The sequence below is a fragment of the Pempheris klunzingeri genome, chromosome 6 (genome assembly GCF_042242105.1).
Source record: "Pempheris klunzingeri isolate RE-2024b chromosome 6, fPemKlu1.hap1, whole genome shotgun sequence".
Lineage (NCBI taxonomy): Eukaryota > Metazoa > Chordata > Actinopteri > Acropomatiformes > Pempheridae > Pempheris > Pempheris klunzingeri.
This window is the reverse complement of record NC_092017.1, coordinates 26636326-26658692: the sequence shown is the minus strand read 5'-3', so window position 1 is coordinate 26658692 and position 22367 is coordinate 26636326. Positions and strand designations below refer to the sequence as shown.

The 22367-nt window shown below is 43.8% G+C and overlaps 1 protein-coding gene across 1 annotated transcript in view; it reads right to left on the bottom strand.

Annotated features, from left to right (window-relative positions):
- LOC139202980 (adenylate cyclase type 1-like) overlaps nucleotides 1–22069 on the bottom strand; it is a 38194-nt gene extending 16125 nt beyond the window's left edge. The window contains exons 1-8 of the mRNA XM_070832603.1: nucleotides 21455–22069; nucleotides 19607–19756; nucleotides 15292–15410; nucleotides 11073–11184; nucleotides 5254–5381; nucleotides 3104–3262; nucleotides 1622–1763; nucleotides 636–791 (exon numbers count right to left, since the gene is read on the bottom strand). Coding sequence (XP_070688704.1) covers nucleotides 636–791; nucleotides 1622–1763; nucleotides 3104–3262; nucleotides 5254–5381; nucleotides 11073–11184; nucleotides 15292–15410; nucleotides 19607–19756; nucleotides 21455–22069 — 1581 coding nt within the window. The remainder of the gene's footprint in view (nucleotides 1–635; nucleotides 792–1621; nucleotides 1764–3103; nucleotides 3263–5253; nucleotides 5382–11072; nucleotides 11185–15291; nucleotides 15411–19606; nucleotides 19757–21454) is intronic.
- Between the last annotated feature and the right edge of the window lie 298 nt (nucleotides 22070–22367).

Below are 22367 nucleotides of genomic sequence, written 5' to 3'. Positions count from 1 at the left end.
TCCATCCTAAAACCTCACTGTGTCACAATGCTAGGATTTTGGCTACTTGGATAATCATGTAACAATGCGGCTAATGCTATTAGAGGAGCTGATACCAGGCTGTGGGTGATTACCAGCAATCATAATGCAACTTCATCAGAATCATGAAGTACTAATGCCTGGCCGGGCGCACACAGTTGGGCGGATTACAGCTAGCGGGCTATTTCTGACCGCCGAGGCCTTGCAGTGCCACGTCAGCGGCCATCAACCACCAAACGGCAACCGAGTGAGCGCTGCGACTGACTCGGTGCGGCGTTAAAGCAAATAAACTCACTAAATTAATGTTAATATGCACATGTGAATATCCGCTCATGTACACACACACACACAGTAAGCGTATGAGCAGTGAGTTAAAAGTTGCTCATAATATCTTTTCCACTGGATTAACTTTCAACAAGTAGTTGTACAGTAATGCAGCGTACTGTAGTGCTTATGATGCTGTGAAATCTAGAAATCCAGATTACAGTGTTACACTGTGTGTGTGTGTGGCAGATTATGAACCCAAGCAGGATTTCACTCCATTGCAAATGGACACACAAACCCATTAAAAGGATTTTTCCTACTACATCCCGTAACACGCATGCACACTGACATACCTTGTCGTCATCCTCACAGGTCATGACATTGGAGAAAGGGATCTCGGCCTTGAACATCTTCCTACAGTGCATCAGCTGCACCAGCAGGTAGCACACGGTCTTGAACTTCATCCTCTTGGCTGGTTTGATGTCTGACAGAATGAGACCTGGAAAGATCTGGAAATGAGGGAGAAGATAATCAGAGATGAAGAGGAGAGGGATACTGACGGGCACAGAAAACATTTTAAGGTTTGATTCAGCTCCTAATAACGCCTCCTGATTATAATGCATCCTCTTCAACAGATCATTAAATCCTCTCAGTTTCACACATGAACATGTCCTCTGTTTCCTCCCACATGTTTAGAGCATCTGCAAAAAAACATTCAAACTTCAAAAGTATGTTTCAACTAACAAACATATTATGTAATGTGATAGATAGATAGATAGATAGATAGATAGATTCTGTCCTAAAACTTCCAAGCTTCTAAAATTAAACATTTCTTTACCTACAGTCTTCCAGTTTATTTTTCTGGAAAGCAAAATCCAGTGAATTTAATAATAAAGCTGAGAAAAATTTGCATTGTCCGGTCATGGATGAGAGGAAGAGGACGACACGACACGTCCCCTAAAAGACGAGAGTTTTAATTGTCCCATTCTTGGAAATGAAGCAGGCTTGAGTGGGATTTTTACAGTAAACTGTGAGTGTGCAACGCTAGAAAACCTGGATACGTCAAGAGCTTATCGGCATCTATGTGTGTGTGTGTGTGTGTGTGTGTGTGTGTGTGTGTGTGTGCTCGTGCAGTTAAATGAGTGGACACACACACTCAGCTCAGGTGCACAGTGGGTGTGAGATGGTGGTAGTAGCTATGGGTGTGCCAGCTTAACACATGGCCAGCCTCCCTCTCTGCATTGGAGGATTAACCATTGTAACACCGATAGATGTGTACGCTGGTGAGAGACAGAGGTGGAGGAAATGCAAAAAAAAAAAAGACTTGATTCTGTCGTACTTTGCGTCTGTGTGATGGCACGATGAAATATGTCTCTATGTGATGTTTCTGAAGGAAGGCATGTCTCTCGTGGCCGAAGCCCGGTTCCACCTCGTAGTCTCCGTTCAAACACTCCAGGGTGGTTCTTGTGATGTGCACCTTGCTGTGAGAACACAAGCAGAGCAGAGGACAAGGCAGTTAGTGATAAAAGTCTGACGCTAACATCTCAAATCATTATCCTCCTCATTATTTTTATAATAGTCCCTCGGCTTGCTCAAAATTCTTAACAGCAAAGAAATTTTCATCCTAACGACTCATTTAATCTGGTAACGAGTCCTAAAATCTTATTACCTCACTAGAAACAAGACCAAATTGAGCCAATGAGGTGCCCCTCATTTCACTGCTTTTTAAATGCAAATCAGCTTGTTACTGTATATCAGCTTGCTTGAATGAAGTGACATTAATTTAACACTAGCCTTGTTTTAAGCTGCTCACGCTGTCCTTTTTAGAAAATCCATCAAAGCAAAATAATTTAATCCCAATAGCTTTTTAGGACCAAATCTGAGATAAGGTGACTTCTTAAGTGACGACACTATTTTATCCTTTTACTATTATTAACAAATTCCATGATAATAATACGGTGAGTGTTGTTTATTGTCGAACACTGATCGCGTCACTGATTATGCTCAGCATTGCTGCTCTGGTATTACAAAGCTCTGATTGTGTGTTTTGCTGTAATTCAATAAAATTAACAATTTCTCCATCAGATCAATATCATGAGTTTAAAAACAAAATGAGAGTATGACCTGAAATATTCAGCCAACAACAGAGTCTGCCATGGATATAAAACCATTGCTATGGACGCAGTTGTGATAGAGGAAGCAATTAAATCATTTTTGAATCAATAACATAATTTTACGTCAGTATTTTGTGTCAAATTGTTGATTTCTTCAGTACAAAGCGGTAGAAGAAGCAGGATCATTTACAGCGAGCAGCAGCCTTTATTGCAAAACGACCCCCTTCGTGGCTTCTCGACGGGTCCTGCATCCCCCTGTCAGGGAATCACGTCCATCACATTTAACTCTTTCCTTATAATTAAAAGCATCTGTATCTAATTAAGAAAACCATCGTATAATTAGGAGATACAGATCTCGTAACTATTAGATAAAGATCTTATAATTATGAAATCTTTTCTCGTGAGATGCTAGATTATAGAACAGCTTCTTAATTACAAGATAACGTCTCCTTTCGTAAAGGCAATGAGCTTCTGTAGTTCAGGCTGTGGTCCTTTAAGATGGACACTTGACGAAACTAGAAAATACACAGTGTTCTTAATGTGTGCAGAGAAAATACATTTCAATTTCTGTTACTACTGTGATTGGATGCACACATCATGAAGCTGTAGTCTGTCACTACTGCTGGGTGTGTGTGTGTGTGTGTGTGTGTGTGTGTGTGTGTGTGTGTCAGAGTCCAGTTTCAGTGGGTGTATCCGTCAGCACTGACCCAGGCAGCCCTCCGGCCTCCATCACATTTGCCAGTGTGACATCGTTTGACCAGACGTCATACTGCCATTTCCTGAGGCCCAGCACGCCACACAGCACCCGTCCTGTGTGCAGACCAACACGCATGTTCAGATCCACCTCTGTCGCCTCCACCACCGATCTGCAGGGGAGGGGAGGGGGGGGTGGTTGAAACAAAACCAAGTCAGTTTAACCTCCACCTAGAAGGCTATGATTACTTCCTGTCTTCTTCTTCTTCTTCTGTCTGTTTGTTTGTTACTTGCAGACATTTAGACAGTGGATCAGAGAAGTATTAGTTTAAGGGACTGGCACCAGGTGTGCATCTAAAAATATCCAAGGATCCTGGTATGGGAATGTGATCCACTGCTTTTGTGATCCCCTGACTCATCACCAGATTCCTGCAAAACATTCCCCTTATTCTCAACTGTATATGTTTACATTTAGTGCTAATTAGCAAATGTTAACATGTTAACACAGAGCAGACATATTGTTCGTCTTTACTACTTAACTTAGTTTAGAAATTCTGACGCTGTCAACCATCATTTCTGTTTGTTTTGATGCTGAACTGGATTCATATGCGTATTTTATGAAATCTATTACTGTTTTAGTACTGCCTTAGTGGAGATAAGCACTCTCTAAGTAGGCTCTTTTGTTCTTCAAAGGCCTTAAAACTCTCTTGAACCATTTTGACCGGAACACATGAAATAGTTGTGGTCAACCTGGCAGTTCTGCTGATTTGTTGTGGTGGGAAGAAACATTGCATCTTGTTCTGATCCAATGTAAAGGACTAAAGGCGATGCATCCTGCGTGTGCATGTCTGCACCTACAGTATGTTAACATGTCTGCATATTTATAACCGTGCAGGTACATATGCAGACTGACTTCACTTCACCCGCCAGCGAAAGGTCAGCCACTTCACATGATGTTTGTGTTTGTATTTACAGGATGGCTGAAAAGAAAATGTGATATGCTGAAGGAGGGATGTCTCTCACACACACACACACACACACACACACACACACACACACACACACACACACACACAGAGAGGGATGAGTGTGTGTGCCAGCACCTGTCCTCTGAGATAAAGGACTCCTACAGCAGCATCCATCCACTCAGACAGAACAGCAGGGAAAGGGAACATGACAGACGAGTGTTCATACAAGAAAATGAGGCTCTGCATGTATGTGTGTGTGTGTGTGTGTGTGTGTGTGTCAACATGCATCAACATGGGGGGAAGGGTGGGGGGATGCACGTGTGCCACAGGGTGTGTTTGTTGTTGTAAAATTGTCCTAAACTGAATTAGTCTCAGTTTACAGAATCTATTTGTGGTTAATATTGAGGCTTATGTGGATATTCCCAGCATGCTTTGTTGTGCAGTTCTCCCACGTCATGTGATACTACTACCTGTGTGCTGCACTGATGCTGAGTAAACCTAAATGTTTGGCGGTCTGCTGTGTGACAATGTGAGACAATCTGTCAAAAGACTAATAAATACTCAGTTAACTATAAGATGATTCAAATCTCACAATCTCACATGCTTGTTTGATTTACTTGATTTGGTTTTTAAGCTCATCCAAATATATTTTCCAAAGTCTCAAATGGTGGTAATTTATTTTTATTTTAATTAACTTTATTTACATTTCTAGCACAGACAACCAGGCCTTTATTTAGAATATTACTAATATAATAAATAATGCAAAACTCTCTCTCCATGCTTATCTTTTGTCTTGATAAATTCTGTATAAAGTACATTTCCACCTTAAAAATTCAATCAAGTTTTCTCTTTTTAACACTTTAGACTGTTTTGATTCTCTCATTATTTCCAGTTGCCTGGGAAGCCAGGACTTTTAATGTGAAAATCTTCAAGGAAGGGTTGAGGTTCAGTGAGAGTAACTTAAAACTTAACACCACCACCAACGTTCATTGCCATCTGATGAGTTCAGGACATATTTTGCAAACTAAAACACAGAAATAGTCTTAACATGTGTTTCTTCAACAAAATAAAATCCCCACTCACGTCACATCTTTTCACATTTCAGATCTTGTTCATGCAGAACCTCGTGAGTTGACCCGTACACACGTGTGGTATGCATGTTATACAGAAGACATCGGTGTGTGTCGGTGACTCACGCGATCGTGTCAATCATGTCCAGTCCCATCTCCACACAGCAGTGGGCGTGGTCTGCCTTGGGTTGGGTCAGCCCCGACACACAGTAGTAACAGTCCCCCAGGATCTTTATCCGCCTGCAGTGATTCTCCTGCAGATACACAAAGAGGCAATTATTGGAAACCTACTGTGGTCCACCAGTAAAGATCAGTAATACTAGAGATATGTGCTTCCATTGGTCACCATAACTGAACTAAAGTGGCAGACAGCTATTGGATGGATTGTCTTGAAATGTTACGTCAAAACTTTCTCCAATACTGTTGTTTATGATTAAATACCAACCTCATTACAACCACATTATGCCGGTAGTGTTTAGCTAAAAGCCTCACAAAGCTGCTAGCATGTCTCTGCCTGATCTTATAGTTCATTATGGTTGGGAGGATGAAATTCTCTGGATTTGGATCTGGAACTCAGATTTTTTTTAAAGTTGCAATGCGTTGTCATTATAAGTTATATGTTATTTTTTATGACCAATAATGATTTTAACTTTTAAACCACTTTTTCTCTTGGGGAAAAAGAAGCAAAAACACTGAAAACACCGTGGGAGTGAAATCTTAATGCACATATCACATATCATGTGTCCAGTTTAACATGTAACAGCTGAAAGTGACTTAACATTTAGAAGGAATGCACTTTTATTTCCATTACTCAAGATCTGACTGTACGGAGGCTGCATGGATGCTCATCTGTGCTCATGTAAATCAGATGTGTGTACTTGTGCAACCACGTGTGTGTTTGTAGTTCAGGCCAACTCTAATTGCTCCGACATGCTCTTGAAGTAGAATCCCGCCCACACATTCCCAGACAGATCAGCTATTTGTCACAGCGCACACTGTGCACAAACTCTGCAACGATGACACACACACACACACACACATAAACACCAGTGCACACACACACACACACCTTTACAACACAAAAACAGAAGAGCATAAGCTGCATCATGGCTTACATGTAAACATACTGTACAGATACTTTGGTGTAGTTGCACACACAGGGTTTCCATACGGCACTGCAGCGCTCACAGTCATCAGGAAATCGTAATGGTTGACCCTACAAAGCTTAGCCTGCAGGAAGCCTTTAAGTAACAAACACACACACACATGTACACACGCAAACACACGCGCACACACAAATAGCCTACAGAGGATTCATGACAACTGCAGGGTAAGAGGCGGAGATGAGAGGAGAGGAGACGGGGTGCTCTGGTTTTCTGCTCACGGGAGCAGAAAGATTCTGGCGTGGGAGGATATGAGAATTCAGAACGTGGATGATTATCCCAGCACTAGGAACAGAAATGGAGAGTGTGTGTGCGTGTGTGTGTGTGTGTGTGTGTGTGTGTGAGAGAGAGAGAGAGCGAGAGAGCGAGAGAGAGAGAGACAGGAGAAATGAGAGAGAAATTATCAGCTGACAGCAAGCCAAGTCTCAAGAGAAAGGTAGCTCCGTGCATTTTTAGAGATACATTTAGGGCTTTAAACCAGCTGATTGGGGGACAGTTTGTCTGATTCAGTGTCCCCAATTTAGCGTCTGTCTTCATTACGGCTGGCTGAAGGCGAGGGTCCGGTTACCCATATGCCTGTTGTGGTTAAGTTTCGGCTGAGCCTGCGGGGAATAAATGTGTTGTGTAGCATACAGCGGTCACACCGGCTCAGCAGCAGTGACAGAGCTGGTTTGAAAGTGAGTTTCTCCCCTCGCTAACACGACAGGGTATAAATCTCAATTAGGATGCAGCTGCAGCTACACACACACACACACACACACACTCACACAATATATCCTCATCACCAGATTTCCATATAATGGTTTTCTGAGTGCTGGAGCACTGATAGCAGGCCACACATCACCTTGTATCTTGCTCTTTCTCCCCCTCTGTCTCCCTCCCAGCGTTAAGCCATGACTGATTGCTGAGATGCAGAATGAACTCAAGAGGGATAATCCTTGCTGATCATGTGACTTTTGTGTGTGCGTACACGTGTGTATATGTGTGTGCATGTTCGAAAGCAAGAGTAAACTGTCTGAAGAGATCTCTTGGCTTGGCAGAAGAAGAGTTCGGACAAGTGGCACGTCAAGGGTTGTGTGTGAACGTGGTGTAACTGACATTATGGGCAGGACTGATGTTTAATATCACTCCTCTACGCTCTTGATCAGATCTATTAGATGATCACAACATACATGTGAAACAGCGACTTCATTTAATGATTAACATTACATAAGAAAGAATAAACCCTATGTTATACAACTGGGACAAAGCAGCACTTATACCCTGCGTGTGTGTTTGCTTTTAAAGTTGCTCTGCGTTGGGAATTTACCCTTAAAGTTGTAAACATATAATTATAAATAGTTTTAATTTAGAAGAATATTCATAGAAGCAAATAACTCTTTAAAATTAAACTCACAAATCTGTCATTGACAAAGTTATTGTGTCACCTTTTGTGAATAAAGCTCCTTTATTGGTGTTTTTAAAACTGCATTCACTGACCTTTTTGGCCGATAGGCGGCTCCACAGCAAGCTGAAGAACACCTGTTACCTGTTTACACGTCCACTATCTCTAAATTTGGTCATTTTTAAAGCTGCATGTGTCTATTTTTGGCCACAAGAGGGAATAAAAAACATCAAAACAGATTGAAAGATACATTTTATCGCTCCACCTGATGAATTAACTCCAATATTTACTCACTCTTAACTCCTGAGAACAATTTCTGTCTCTTTAGCTGCTAAATGCTTCACTTTCTCCTCCAGCTTGTTGCTAACTTGGTCTGTCTGTGCAGTGGGTTGTTGAGATTACTCCAGCTGAACCATAAATGTGCTGTAAAATCAACACCAAGACATAAAAGAAGCTAAAGTTAGCAGCGTTAGCTCGTGGTCTTCTTTAATGGACTGAGTTCACTCAGAAAAAGGTCAAAATGTCATTATCCAACATCAGAGACCCTCTTTAGAAACACTACCGACCACCTGTTATTACAGGGTGGGACCAGAGTCACACACTTACTGTCGGTCATGTGATGATAAGGACTGAGTCATCTGCTGATGAAGACCATGAAATGCACTAGAAAGCCACAGCTGGTAAGTGAAGCTTGAATTGCATTGATTTTGTCTCCTAGTGTTTCTTACAGCTGCAGCAAGTTGGTTATTTAACTGTGTGTGTGTGTGTGTGTGAACATGAGTTAGGCCAACTGTAATGTGTACAAACTAGGGAACATGTGTGTGTGTGTGTGTGTGTGTGTGTGTGTGTGTCTCCTGCAGTATTAATATGATTATAGTAGTCTGGCGGCAGATAACCTATCACTCACCTAATCTTCTTTCCCGGAGAACAACCCTACACAGGCTTACTGACGCACAGTGGATGCTACCATTCTCTCTCTCTCTCTCTCTCCCTTTATCAAGTGCAGTAGTCCCACTAGTGCTCACACACACACACACACACAAAGAATCACTCCACCTCCACAGCCCTTATCTCCCCTCTGTCTAAAAATCATTTCACTCATCTCTCCCTCTCAGCCCCTTCGAGTTCCCTTTCCTTCTTGACCTTCATCTCCTCCTCCTCGTCCTCCTCCTCCATGTCAGTCAGCCTCTCCAGCTTTACTTTCATTATTGGATCAATATATGGCTTGGCATAATAAATGAGCTCCAGGACTAAATAATATATTTCCCTTTCTTGGAGGCTTTTCGTGTCGCAGAGGAACAACTGGCCAAAACAGGAGCTCACCAACTGTTTGGAGTCGCTTGCAGCCAGCCGGCCTCCCCCACTGTGGGCTAACTGATGGCTCGCTGATATCAGCTCATAACAGATGCTAAAATCTAGATCTACCTACTGTTCTTTCCAAGTTATTCGTAAATCGTGTGCAATCACTTCACCAAAACTGAAAACACTAGAGCTCAACCAATACAAGAACAGCACCGTTACAGACATCGTCCACCAGAGATCACTGCCTAGTTGTGTTTTAGTCTTTAATACCCACATTTTAAGTTATAATTGTTATTTTAATACCAACAATAGATGAAATGTTCATTCAGTACACAGCTGCTGCAAAATTATGATTTTGTCTCTTTTCATTCTTCACATTTGCGCAGCGTAGCTCCTTAAAAGAATAAGGCAGTACAGGATGTATGCTACATCATGCTAAGCTACGTTTTTAGCTGCTATGTAACGTTTTAAACTAAAGTTACAAGAAGTAGGTCTAAATCGGCTGCATGATATTATCACTGACTGCTCCACTGTTATGAATATCAGGTACTTGGACTAAAACTTTGTCAGAACTTTGAAATTATTGCTTCTGTTTTCAGATGAGTCTGAAAAACTGGCTGGTGAGGGAGAAAAAGGACAAAGGTTACCACTGAGTTTAGTTAAGCAAATTAGGAGTGCAAGATAGTCACTTTTTAAGTGAACGAGAAGATGTTTCTTTTGCACTGCCCTGTGTACACGATGTGTGGACAGGCAAGTCAAAGCTGCAACTTTGTTCTGGAAAGAAGAGGCGAGCTGTTTGTTTGCTATGTGCACAGCTCCCTTTTCACAGTTTATCAGAGAGAAATGAAAGAATTTACAAAACTAATAATTGTGACCAGAATAATAAAACCCCCAACCACCACTCTGGATGGTTTGTTACACAGAATCATCTGGAAAGTCGTCCATAGAAACTATGTGTGAAGGGGTGGGCACGTTCAAAAATAAAAGTATTTGGCAAGTGATTGGATGAAGCATCTGTCTCTCGACATCATGTAACCAGATCAATGAACCATGTAATACAGTTAAATCTCTTGCTGCATGTGGGAGAATCGCTGTTCTTTGTTCTTCTTTCAGTGACAAAAATCCTCCTCAGTTCAGACGCAGCCTAATGCTAACCTCTGTAGGAGCCGCCAATGTGGTTTCCTCTCACTGCCGTCACTCATAAGCCCCGCCTGTAGCTCAGGCTGATTGGTTTCCTGCGGTTCGGCCACAAACATATAACCTGGAGTCTGGCAAGATGGATTCTGACGTGATCATGATCTCACAAATCCAGCTGCTGCCTCACATGGTCGGAAAGCCCTTGAATGTCAGTTTAGGATAAGGCTAGTGACATTGAGCCAACAAATTACATGACCAGACCACATACATGCATGCATTTCATTTTTTGATACTCATTTCTACAGATTCTACAGTGCTTTATAAGCTCCACTGCTACAGCTCCATCCTAGGGGAAGCACTGATTTGTAACTCTGCAGTTTCCTTCAGCTCTTCGGAGCATCTTTCAGCTCATTGTCTCCAATCATCAACCTCTTATCTGGCAGCATGAAGCTGTTTTCATCATAAAAACTTCCACTGAAGCCTGCTGTACCTGCCTCGCACTAGCAGGTGCACACCAGCATCTCTGCAGTTACAGATATTTCCTTCAGCAGCTGGTAGAATCCAAAAACTGACTGAAAAGAGAGCAGACTGGATTTATATTGTTATATGTGTCTGCTGGGTGCATAAACAGCCACTTGTTTGCCATGTAAAGTCTATGAAATCATCTTAGTGTTTGATTTATTTCTTTTTCTTTGGATTTGCACTTGTTGGATCAAGCATTGCTGAGTGATAGACGCCATACTGCATCTGCAAGGGCTTTACCAGGAGTGGAAGAGTGAGAATATCTAAAAACATCGTGTGTACAGTATCCTGTGCCTGCTGAGATGATTGTAAGATATTTTAAACACCCTTTTTATGGGTTAAATTAAACCCTATCAGTTATGCTGTGCAATGAAGTGAGATTCTGATTCAGGTTGATCACGCCATGCTGCAGCAGCAGGAACAGAGGGAGCACTTACCGTCGCCAGTTCATCAAACTTCCCAAAGAGTTCGTTGAGCAGTTTGACGAGTTCCTGAGCAGTGCACTGAGAAGCCAGGCTGGTGAAACCCACGATGTCTGCAAACAGGATGCTGTCAGAAGAAAGAGACAGAAAGAAAGGCACTTATAACCTCTGCAGTACCTGTACGCTGAAAGAAACACGAGAACAGAAGGGGCACGTTAACTTCCCTTTTCTGGCAAAAAGAAAATCAGATCACATCAGCGAGCAGTGAGTTCTATAATCCAATCCCTGATAAGTGAAAGCGTCTTTAAGGCCAACCACTTAATCAATTACTGGGCTAAACAGCCTGCTGGTGGCTAGCTGCTGCAGTGGGGATGAGGAAGGTGCTGAAAGCTACTTAGCCCCTCATTTATTTGCTCAGAGGCAGGCCAGATGGCAACCAAACAAGGTGTTATGGATCTCTTATTGACTCTCAGTCCAAAAAAAGCAGTGACTGCTCCCATAGTAAAGGCGTCAGAGCTGGAGTGTGTGTAGAGCTGGGTATCATTTGAATTCTTTTATTAGTACTTTAGGGTACTGTTTTCAGTTGTCAGTATGTCAGTCAGTGCTTTTGGACCAGACTGAAATATCTCAAAAACTATTGCATGATTCATTCATGGTCCCAGATGATGTGTGATGTGTTAACAAAGGTTAGCAGCCGATTTAATGAACTTTCATATCATTGTTTTCGGATCTGTCTGCACAACAGTTAATGGTTGGTTAGTTTTAAGCTGAAAACTACTCTCCTAAGTTTCTTTTTATTAACACCTCCATCCATCCCAGCCTCCTCCATGTGAGATTTTGTGGTGCTGACAGCAAAATCCGTCTTACTTTTGTGTTAGCTCCCGACAGACAAGAGAAATAATTCACACAGGCCGCTAAGCTAAGCCCATACTTGCTGATTTTAGGTATCTGAACGAACCAAAGATCTTGTTTTTCCTTGTGAGAACAGTCTGTTTGTTTTCCCAAACACACTCAATAAGATAGAGTTTATATGGAGACTCTGAGAGGCAATGGAGAGAACAAAAGTATATATTGACTCCATGTTTTACCACACTGAGGCAAGACATACAGTTTGTGGGCACATTTTGATTCATTTGTTAGAGAGCCAGCAGGACAGACCAGTTCTCCCCAAAATAGAGTGTGTCCTCAGTGGCAGGTGTCGCACAGACGTCCCACGCAGCCTGTGACGACCACAAATTGATCATAATGTGGCCACGAATTGTATTTCCTGCTCACAGAGTCGTACACCAACAGTCCACCGCGGGACTCTGTAAGCTTAAAATTGGCAAAGGTTTCTTTAAATCAGGAACTCTCTGATGAGAGAGGAGGTAAACATGACACATCTGACCAAACACTCAGCACCAGTTTCCAGTTCTTGGTGTGAGGGGATGGTTCCAGCTCCGGGTGCTTCCTCTGCATCGTGACTGGGTTGCTCTTTTGGGCGGTGCAGCATAGTTACTCAGGAGCCTGATGTATGTAAAGCAGGGATGCTGCTCGACAGAAGAGCTCTGTTGTGTGATTTGTCTTTGAATGGCGCTGCGCTGCAGGTCGTGCTGGTGCGTGGTGGGTGTGGAGGAGAAGGCGAGAGGAGGCAAAGGGGGAGAAAGCAGGGCGGAGGGGGGGGGAGAGAGGGAGAGCTGAGCGGTGGCAGAGCTAAATAGGTACGCGATCAAACGTTCTCAGGGGCCACATCAAAGGGGGGCCGGATCAGGAAGATGTCACACCCCTGCTCGGCAAAATAAAGCTGATGTTTGTTTTTTTTTTGCCGCCATGTGTTTATGTGTGTGTGTGTGTGTGTGTGTGTGTGTGTGTGTGTGTGTGTGTGTGTGTGTGTGTGTGTGTGTGTGTGTGTGTGCAGCAGCTCCCTGGAGACAGGCGGGAGCTGGCTGGGTACAGCAGCGTGATGTTTGGCCGAGCGCCAGTAAGGCTGGTGAACGGGTAGTGGTGTTCCCGAGCTGTGGCTGAATACGAGAGCCAAGCAGAGAGACAGACAGAGAGAGAGAGAGAGAGAGAGAGAGAGAGAGAGAGAGAGAGAGAGAGAGAGAGAGAGAGAGAGGGGAAAAGAGACAGACAGAGAGTGGAGAGGATTGTCTCTTGACAGGAGTGCTGTTGACATGCTACCTAGCCCTCCACTCCGGCACTCAGCAGCACTGATACAGCTCTCTCCGCTTCTCTTTACTGCCTCGTTGGAATGTAATCTGCTCAAAGACAGGCCAGGTTCTCACGCTCTCTTATATTTTCTTTATTGCAAGTGCAACAGAGGTGGCAGCTGAAATGGCTGCTAAAATCTGCAGGGAAAGGGCTGCAGAAACTGATGGAATGAAATAATAATGCCCTTCACAAGTTCTCAGAAGCAAAGAGAGTCTCTGAAAATTGCTTTTTTTGTGCAATCAGCAGTCAAAACCTCAAAGGGAGACAACCATTCAATGATGTGACGCTGGGATGAATCAGCAAAACTAGAACCTGGGTATTTTTCCTATAAACAGCGTAAACAATTAATCAGAAAAATCGTTGATAGCTGATTTCTATCAAGTGCCAATCCTTGAGTGCTACCAAATTCCTCCTACTGCTCCCTCCAGTCTAGTGCAGTCTAAGTATCTAGAGTCGGCAGTCACGATAGCCACAAAGATGCTCATCTGAAAAAGACATCCAAGGCACCAAAAATGATCTAATCATGCAGAAGATTTTGTCATTAATCCTTTGTTGTTGTGTGCACACACCGCTGACACACACACGTCCAGCAGCTACAGAGCAGCATGGTCATTAACTTGGAGTAGAGTCTGTGTTCACCTGATGAACGTAACTCCAATATTCACTCTCTTTTAACTCTGTTTTTGGTTTCTACCCACATCTGAGGGAAATATTTGGCTCGTTAGCCGCTAAATGCTCCACTCTGTTCACCAGCTAGTTGCTAATGACGACTGTCTGCTGTTTGATGCTGGGCAGGTAGGGTACATTCGGCTTTTACAGCCTCTTCTCTGATAACAGCTGCCTGCTGCAACCAAAAATGACACTATGAGCAGTGAGAGAGAGCCAGACAGAGAAAGAATGAGCTGAAAATGTGTTATCTAAAGGGACAGTTCACCCCAAAATCAAAAACACGTGTTTCCTCTGTGGTGCTATTTATCCATCCAGATTGTTTTAGTGTGACTTGCCAAGTTTTGGGAGACATCCGCCGTGGAGATGTCTGCCTTCTCCCAAATAAGGAAAATAATGGAACTGGATGGCACTCGGCTGGCGGTGATCAAAACACCAAAAAAATACATTTGAAAAACCCAACAGCAATGTCTCTTTGCAGAAATCATGACCCAGTTACTCATCCGCAGACCTTGTTGTGAGCAGTTTCATGTAGGGACTATTTTCTACCCTCAACGCGCATCTAATCATGAACGGCTCATACTCGTGCCTGCTAGCTCACCTAGCAACACTGAGCTACGCCAACGTTACAGCTCAGCCAGAGACGCCTTAACTGTCATGAACATGAGTCTGTCGTCCACATGTAAGATTAAAGTTTGGTAGGAAGTTCCCACATGAAACCACTTACAACTAAATCCATGGATTATCTTGAATAACCAGGTTATGGTCTCTGGAAAGAAACATTACTGTTGACTTCTTAAAATGTACTTTTTTGGCGCTTTGAGCAACGCAAGCCTCTCGTTCTGTTGCATTCGAGACAGAACAGACATCTCTAAGGCCTCAAAACTCGGAAACACACGCCGTAGCGATCCAGATGGATAAATATAATCATGTGTAGCTTTGTTTTCTGGCGTCGCAGTGGAAACCGTGCATTTAAATGGATCTTAAATGAAGATTATTTTGTAGAAAATGCCTCCTTTTGGCTGGTGCAGCACTTCTGATAAAACAGCATCCTCAAGGTTTAAATATTTGATGGATAATACGACAATCACCGCTTTCGTTGAAGACATTTCTCATGCAGATCCGTCTCCAAAACAACACCACAAATGGTTCATGAGGCAGAGGAAATTAGCATTTTCTAATCTACTGCTGGTGCGCAGACAACAGAGCGCCGTCCCTTCTCTCTTTCCAACCTTTACGTAGTTTGATTGCATCTGCGTTAATGGCTAATCTTAATTGCTCTCCTTCTATTCTTGACCTTGACGTCACAGCAGGTGACACCTGGATCAAAACACTCCACACACCTCTGCGGTCCACCGTTGTCATGACACCCCCATACCTGACATTGTCATGACGCTGGATGTAGATCTTGTGAAAGATTCGCTCAGGCGGCTTCAGGAAGTCCTCCTTCATCTCCATGGCAACATTTCTGGGCAGTAGGCTCATTAGCAGACGCTCCTGAGGAGGGAGGGGTTAAAGCAGAGGAGAAGAGGAGGCAGCATGAGAACTTTAAACTGGGAGGACGTTTGTGCTGCCGTAGGTGTGAGAGAACAAGCATAAACTATTTTCTCCGTGCATGGGTGTTAACGTCCAGACAGAGTATGGAGCAACGTGACAATGATCTCAGCAGCGTGAAATAAAGATGTGTATATATATATAGAAGTGAACTGATGCCCCATCACCTCAGTGGTTGATCAACAGAAAATTAACCAATTTTTTTGAAATTTTGGAATCAATTCATTGTTAAAGTCCTTTTTTTAAGCAAAATTACCAAACATTCACTTTCTCCAGAATGTCAAGTGTAAGAATTTACTGCTCATCACTCTTTTATAACACTATCAACTGAATTACAGCTAAAACAATAAGTTACTTAAATGATGATCAATTTTCAGTTTTCAGTTGATAATCGAATATTTCCTGGTTTCAGCTGTTCTGTTGAACCGATTTGCTGTTTTTCTTGTTTCTTTTGTGCTTTTCTTGTCCTGTGTGGGTTTTTGATTGACGGCCAGACCAAACAATCTGAAAAGGCAACTTTTTTTCTGCCGTTTCATTTCAGTCCAAATGATTTATCATGAAAATATTAATTATTTAATTATTAAAGACAAAAATAATCGTTAGTTGTAGCCCTCGACTGAATATCTTTGGTTTGGGGCTGCTGGACAATGAATAAACCAGGAAATCTGGAAATCTTTATCTGACATTATAGATTATACAATCCTGTGATAATTCAAATTCTTAATCAGTGATTAAAATAAGTGAAAAACGCCCATCACAATAATCCAGATTTGAAGGTGACGTCTTGTAATATTTAGTTTTGTCCAACCTACAATCCAAAAACCCAAAGATATTCAGTTTACAGTGATATAATCCATCCGTTCGGACAATTCTCCAAAACCTTAAGACTTTGTTTACAGATGTTTATCTATCAAATGCCATCGTTATTAAAATGCTAGTTTTTTACAATAAGTGGCAGCTATGATAGTCAAAACATTAACAGTTAACATTAATTAAAGGCCTGAGATAAAACTCTTTATATAAAAGATACCCTCCTCCCTGCACATATGGACTGAATCCTAACAGCTGGAACTGGAGAATGTGTAATTTACAGGGTTAACAGATTATCAAAACTGTCGTCAGTTCATGCTTAGATGAATAAATCCATGAATCAGCTAATCTCTTCTGCACCAGCCCGAAGTAGTATTGACACAGAGGAGCATATTTGTTGTTGTTGTGTGTGTGTGTGTGTGTGTGTGTGTGTGTGTAAATCGTCTCAGCCAAAAGTACAACTCTAGTAGGATGTCAAACAGTTGTGAATATCCACTGAATCATCAGGCGGCTCTGCTGAATAGCTGTTGAGAGACAGGGTTATAAAAGCAGCCGGGGCTCTCCTGTGTCTCCCTCCAATAACACATCCATTCACACAAGCGCTCCCCCACCTGTGAATAAAAAAAAAAAACTAAACTGGAGAGCAGCTTTTAGAAACAACCATCACACTTACTGAGTGTGTGTTTGTCTCTGTGTGCTCATGATTCAGCTTTAGCACTCACACATGTGTGTGTGTGTGTGTGTGTGTGTTAGGTGTAAGAATCATGATAAGCAAAGTGTGAAGATGTTTCCGTTGTAACAAGATGATTAAGATACCTGCTTTATTCATATCCTCCATTTCTCTTCCTTGAACGTGTTATAATTGCACACCAATGATTCCCATTTGTCTGATCTGTTCCAGGCTTAATTCACTGTTTGCCTACAACTCTCCTCATATCAGTTGTATTAATTAACCACTGGCTCACATTCACATTAACATTCACTGTTCTCCACTTTAACAAAAAGGGGAAATACCCCCCAGAAAAAAAAACGTTGCTTCATTGAAATGAACAGTTTGAACCTGAAGCTTGTTGGGACAAAGCAGAAAAACAAATACTTAATCAGGAGCATGGAGGAGTTTTCAGTCTGTAGGATGGGTTTTGTAATAAGGAGACAACAAGAACACAGACAATCAACATTTAACACCTGTTTACAAAATTAAAACCATCAGAGAAACAAGATGTTAAATTTAAAATGAACAAAAAAAAAACACAACAGGGAAAAGAGCATAATGACCTACAATGTGATGGACTGATGACACTTTTAATCACTGGGATATATTGATAAACTCTAATATATATTGAGAATCTCTATATTATCAAAGTAAATTGTCTGGAAATTCAGTTGAAAGAAACAGCCACATGGTAAGACCTGTTTTTAGCCAATGAATCAAATAACAAATTAAGGGACTTAAGTTTTCCAACGCGCTGAGGTATTTATCTTAATGTTGCCATTAATCATCAGATACTGCTGCACCAGTGGGTCTTAATATGAGGAAATGTATACAAAAAGGTCAGTAGCTTTTAATGGAAGCCAACTGGGGCCACAAGCGTGGAGTCGGTCCCTGATAACCTCCGCTGGAAATGTCAAACAAAACCATTCACTCATTCATACGCTGTTATTGTTCCACCATTTGGGACGACTCTGAGAAATGGTTGGGTCCAAAAGTCACGGAGGCGTCTTGGTGCTTCGGTGACCAGACTTGTGATTAAAGGTGAGCAGCAGGGTGTGGTTGAAAGCTCTGGGAAAAGCTAGTAGTGAAGATCTTTGTGACAAATGAGCTGCGCTTTCTTTTTTTTGACTTCTTAGTCGTCTGAAGAACAAGTGCTTTTGTCTAAAACTAAAGGTGGAAGTGTGACATTATAATAGCACCACTTCAGGAGGCGGCAGGGCCGGATGGCAGGTCGGAACCTTTGACCTTCTCGTGGTCCACTGAACTCAACCAGAAAAGCAGAACAGAAAAAGGCAATCGCTTCTATCAGGGTCTGAAATAGTAGTTTGACATGGTAACCCCAGCTCCAGCTCCATACACCACCTTCTTCCCTGAGCTTTCATCCATAACACACGATCGTCAGAGTTCATCAGCCGCTGAAAGGTCTGGCAATAGCTTTTTTTTGTCAAACTAATTCCAACAAAATTTAAGCCACATGTCAACAGATGAGTCTCCATGACAACTGAAGCAATTTCATCTGCCAATGAAGACTGTGTAATTCGGTTTAAAGGTTCAGAAAGACGGCGCGGTCATATTGACAAAGCTATTTTGTCGTTTAGGTCTGAGGACTTATTTGAGATGTCAGGATCACTTTGGGAGTGATGGCACATTCGGAGCAGGTCTGTATTTTACTGTGTTCCTGAATGTGTCACGTGAGTCCAGAAGAAACCACACACAGCCTCTGGGCTCCAGATTGGTATTGAACTGAGAAGTCAATTCACCACCCAGACGTACAGCCCATAGCCTACACATGTTCCGCAATCAATGCAACTATATGGATCCGGTTCAAAGCAAAAACCCGAGCAAACACCTGAGTGATAACCAGAGACCCGTTTGATGGGTGAAATTCAAATCTGAGGCAGCAGCAGCCTGGTTGCAGGCTGTTGGCGGGCTGTTGATAGATCCCAATCAGGGGTCTGTGTGTGTTTCACTCGCCCAGATAAACTGTGACCTTTCCTGGAGTAGGGAGGCCATGAAAGCAATCTGCTTGTGTAATTACCTGTCAGAAGGGAGCCTGGTACTGCTGGGGAAAACACAGCATATCATCATCTAATCTACAAAGCACAGGTGCTAAGTGTGCGTGTGCGCTCGTGGACGCTGTGTGTATAATGAAGGCGAGACGTGCATGGAGGCATATTACTGTACATGCATGGGATAATTAATTCCCTATTTAACAAACTGGTGTGGGTGGTGGGCTTCGTGCACATTGCAGGTGAGGAGGGTGCGGCGCATAACCAAATGTTTCTGCGTGTTAAAGTTGCCTGATTGCTCCTTTGTTAAATCGCTACATGTAGGTGTGCGCGGAGGGGGTGGGAAGTGTGGCGCTGGTGCATGTGCCACAGTAATTGTTCTTTCCTTAAATAGCTGCTGTCATAGCTACTGAGTGCCTGTGGGCAGGTTGTTAGAATACACTGGCACCTGAAACCTTTAAGAAAAAAAAAAAAAAACTTCTTGAGAGACTGTGAAGATCCCACGAACACACGAGGTGAAAAGCGTCTCCGCCGTCTCGCTCTGCTGTTCTCTACCCACCTGTGCGTTTTCCTGTGTTTATGAGTGTGTGCAAAGATTCACGCCTCACCTGTTTCTCGTTCTCGTCCTCCAGTCTCAGCCTCTCCTCGATGCAGTTGCGCGCCTGCAGGAACACTTTCCTCTGGGTGCGCTCGGTGAGAATCCTCACAAACACCCCCGACAAGTTGACGCTGGTGAACAGCACCGCGTTGGCCACCAGCTGCACACACAAGCAAGAAGAGACATGCTGGCAGACAAGCAGATCTGGCAGCAGCTACATGCTACAACTGTATGAAGGAACACACGTGTCCATGTGTGCGCTCATGTGTGCGCTCATACATCCCCGGCTAGATTAGACTCCACAATCCCCTGATTAATCCACGGGATGGATTGAATGAGAAGACATCAAAGTCAGCACACATTGATGACAACATGAGCGGTAGGTGTGACATCAAGAGCAAAAGCTCCACCGTGCAGACAAAGTGCATTACTGGTTAATGATCAGAGACTATTGATCGTGCCGGACACTTCATTTGGATGATGAACTCTGCAGCCACTCTGCGTCCTGTACTCCTAAAAGGTCAGAGGTGAAAGGTCGCTCTAATTCAGCACCGCCAGATGGTTTACCAGCAAAACACCACCTCACTAACAAACCAGACTTCACTCCAGCTCTGATTTCTGGAATCTGAGCAGTATTTTCCTGTAGTTTGAACAGTGAGAAACGTGTGTGTTGCTGTAAATATGAACAGAAATATGGTCACTGCTGCAGAAAACTGACCAATAACACTGGAGAGTTCAAGTTTTTAAACCCTTTTTAGTAGAAGTGGAGGCAAAGAGGGAAAAAAAGAACTAACTGACAAAAACTACAAGCATATTATTTCAATTAACTCCTCATAGTGACTTGTGTTCAGAGAGGCGGGCAGCCAGGATGACTTCCCTCTGTCTTACAAAATAAACCTGCCTTTGGCTGAGCTGGTCACATCTGGTGATGAGGGGACACAAGTGGACATCGCTTCATTTTTAAGGAGTCGCAAATGAGAAGCCCCTGATTTAATGCATCACTACTAATGAAGTTTGCCAAACTCACATGAATCACCGGGGTGTTTTTTTTGTGTGTGTGTGTGTGTGTGTGTGTGTGTGTGTGCTGCAGCAGTGGCTCCTAACATGAGGCATTAAGACAAATCTGAGGTGTCACGACAAACAGCTGAGAAATAAAAAGCTATTTCTGACACACAGAATCATTATTATTACTTTAAGATTTCTAACAAACCAATGTGAGAGGGAAGAATTAGTCTTTGGTTGAACTGGTCACTAACCTGATGGGGGGGGGGGGTCACAAGCAGACATAGAGTCCTGTTAGGGGTCACAAGCTGGAAAAAGGCTGAAAACCTCATGTCTCATAGGACCATAAATATATTTATGTGGGGGGAAACACACTAGAATTGTTACTATCACCTACATTGAACACCCCAGTGGGGGATGAGCAGCTCTGCCTGCTTCAGCACCAGCAGCTGGACAGCTCCTCCTCTGCTTCATCACAGCAGCGCGCTGCAAACTTTCTGCTCGTCTCCAGTTTCACAACAACCACAGGATCCTGCAGCTAAAATCAATAACCGAGGGTGTTTTTAATCCTTTCTTTGATGAGTAAGAACGCTGTTTCTAAGCACCACGTTAGATTCACACAGTTAACTCACAGCCCAGCTGGGAGCTTCCCAGGTCCAACTAGTCTCCCACACTGGAGCAGCTGCTCAAGGCTACTTTCACTGCAGTTTGTGGGGGAGAGAGTCCCACCGTGTACTTCATGTGATGCTGGATTAAGTGGGGAAATACTGTGAGAGAACTGTTGTTTAAGCGTGAGGTAGGTGAGTTGGTCGTGTGTCTGAGGAGGAGGTGACCGGGATGCAGGTGCAGCACTTACCGGTCTCCACAGCCTCTGTTTCCTCCCCGTGACCGACGTCGCTATGACAATGAAGTGGGATGCAGCCAGCATCACCCCGAACAGCACCGCCAGCATCGTCCGCACCGGCAGCAGCACATAAGCCACGAGGGTGACCAGCATGAGCTGCCACACGCCCTGCTCGGGGGCACCGGCGCTCACCAGCTCCGACGTGCCGAGCGCCAGCGGGAACGGGCAGCAGAGCAGCGCAAAGGTGAAGCTGAACAGCAGGGCCAGCTTCGCGATTTGCTGCAGCTGCGTCACCTGCAGGTATTTGACGTTGGTGACGATAAACAGCGACAGGAACACCACGCAGTGCACCGGGTAGGAGCCCTTGGACAAGGTGAGACGCGGGCTGGACAGCAGCTCCATCAGGGACAGCGACGACGCGGCCACGATGAGCACCGCCAGCGCTTTGAGGGTGGCGGTCTGCTCCAGCTTCAGGTTGTAGTTCTGGAAGAGAGCCTCCAGCTCGTGGCTGTTGAACTCGTCCTCGCAGGCGATGGCGCCCAGGGGTGCACCGGCCGGGCAGTGACCCTTCCTCCGCCGGGTCTTGACTCTTTCGAATGGCATCTCCTCCATGTTCCGGCCATTCATGAAGCGGGGATGGCGCACGACCCCTCAACTTTTCGGTTCCTCTCCTCCGTTGGGGAACCGAACCGGCACCCTCTCCCAGTTCATGCGTCCTGGACGTCGGGTTCGGTGTCGGGGGTGGGGGGGGGAGAGGGTGGCAGTGGAGACAACAGAGCACTGCGCGCGCCCTATCCACAGGTTGACGATTGTTGGTGTGTCGTCAGAAAAGTAGCCCGACCAATGTGCAGCACGCCTCCCTCTCTCTCCCTCTCTCCCTCTCTCTCTCTCTCTCCCTCTCTCCCCCTCTCTCTCCCGGACCACC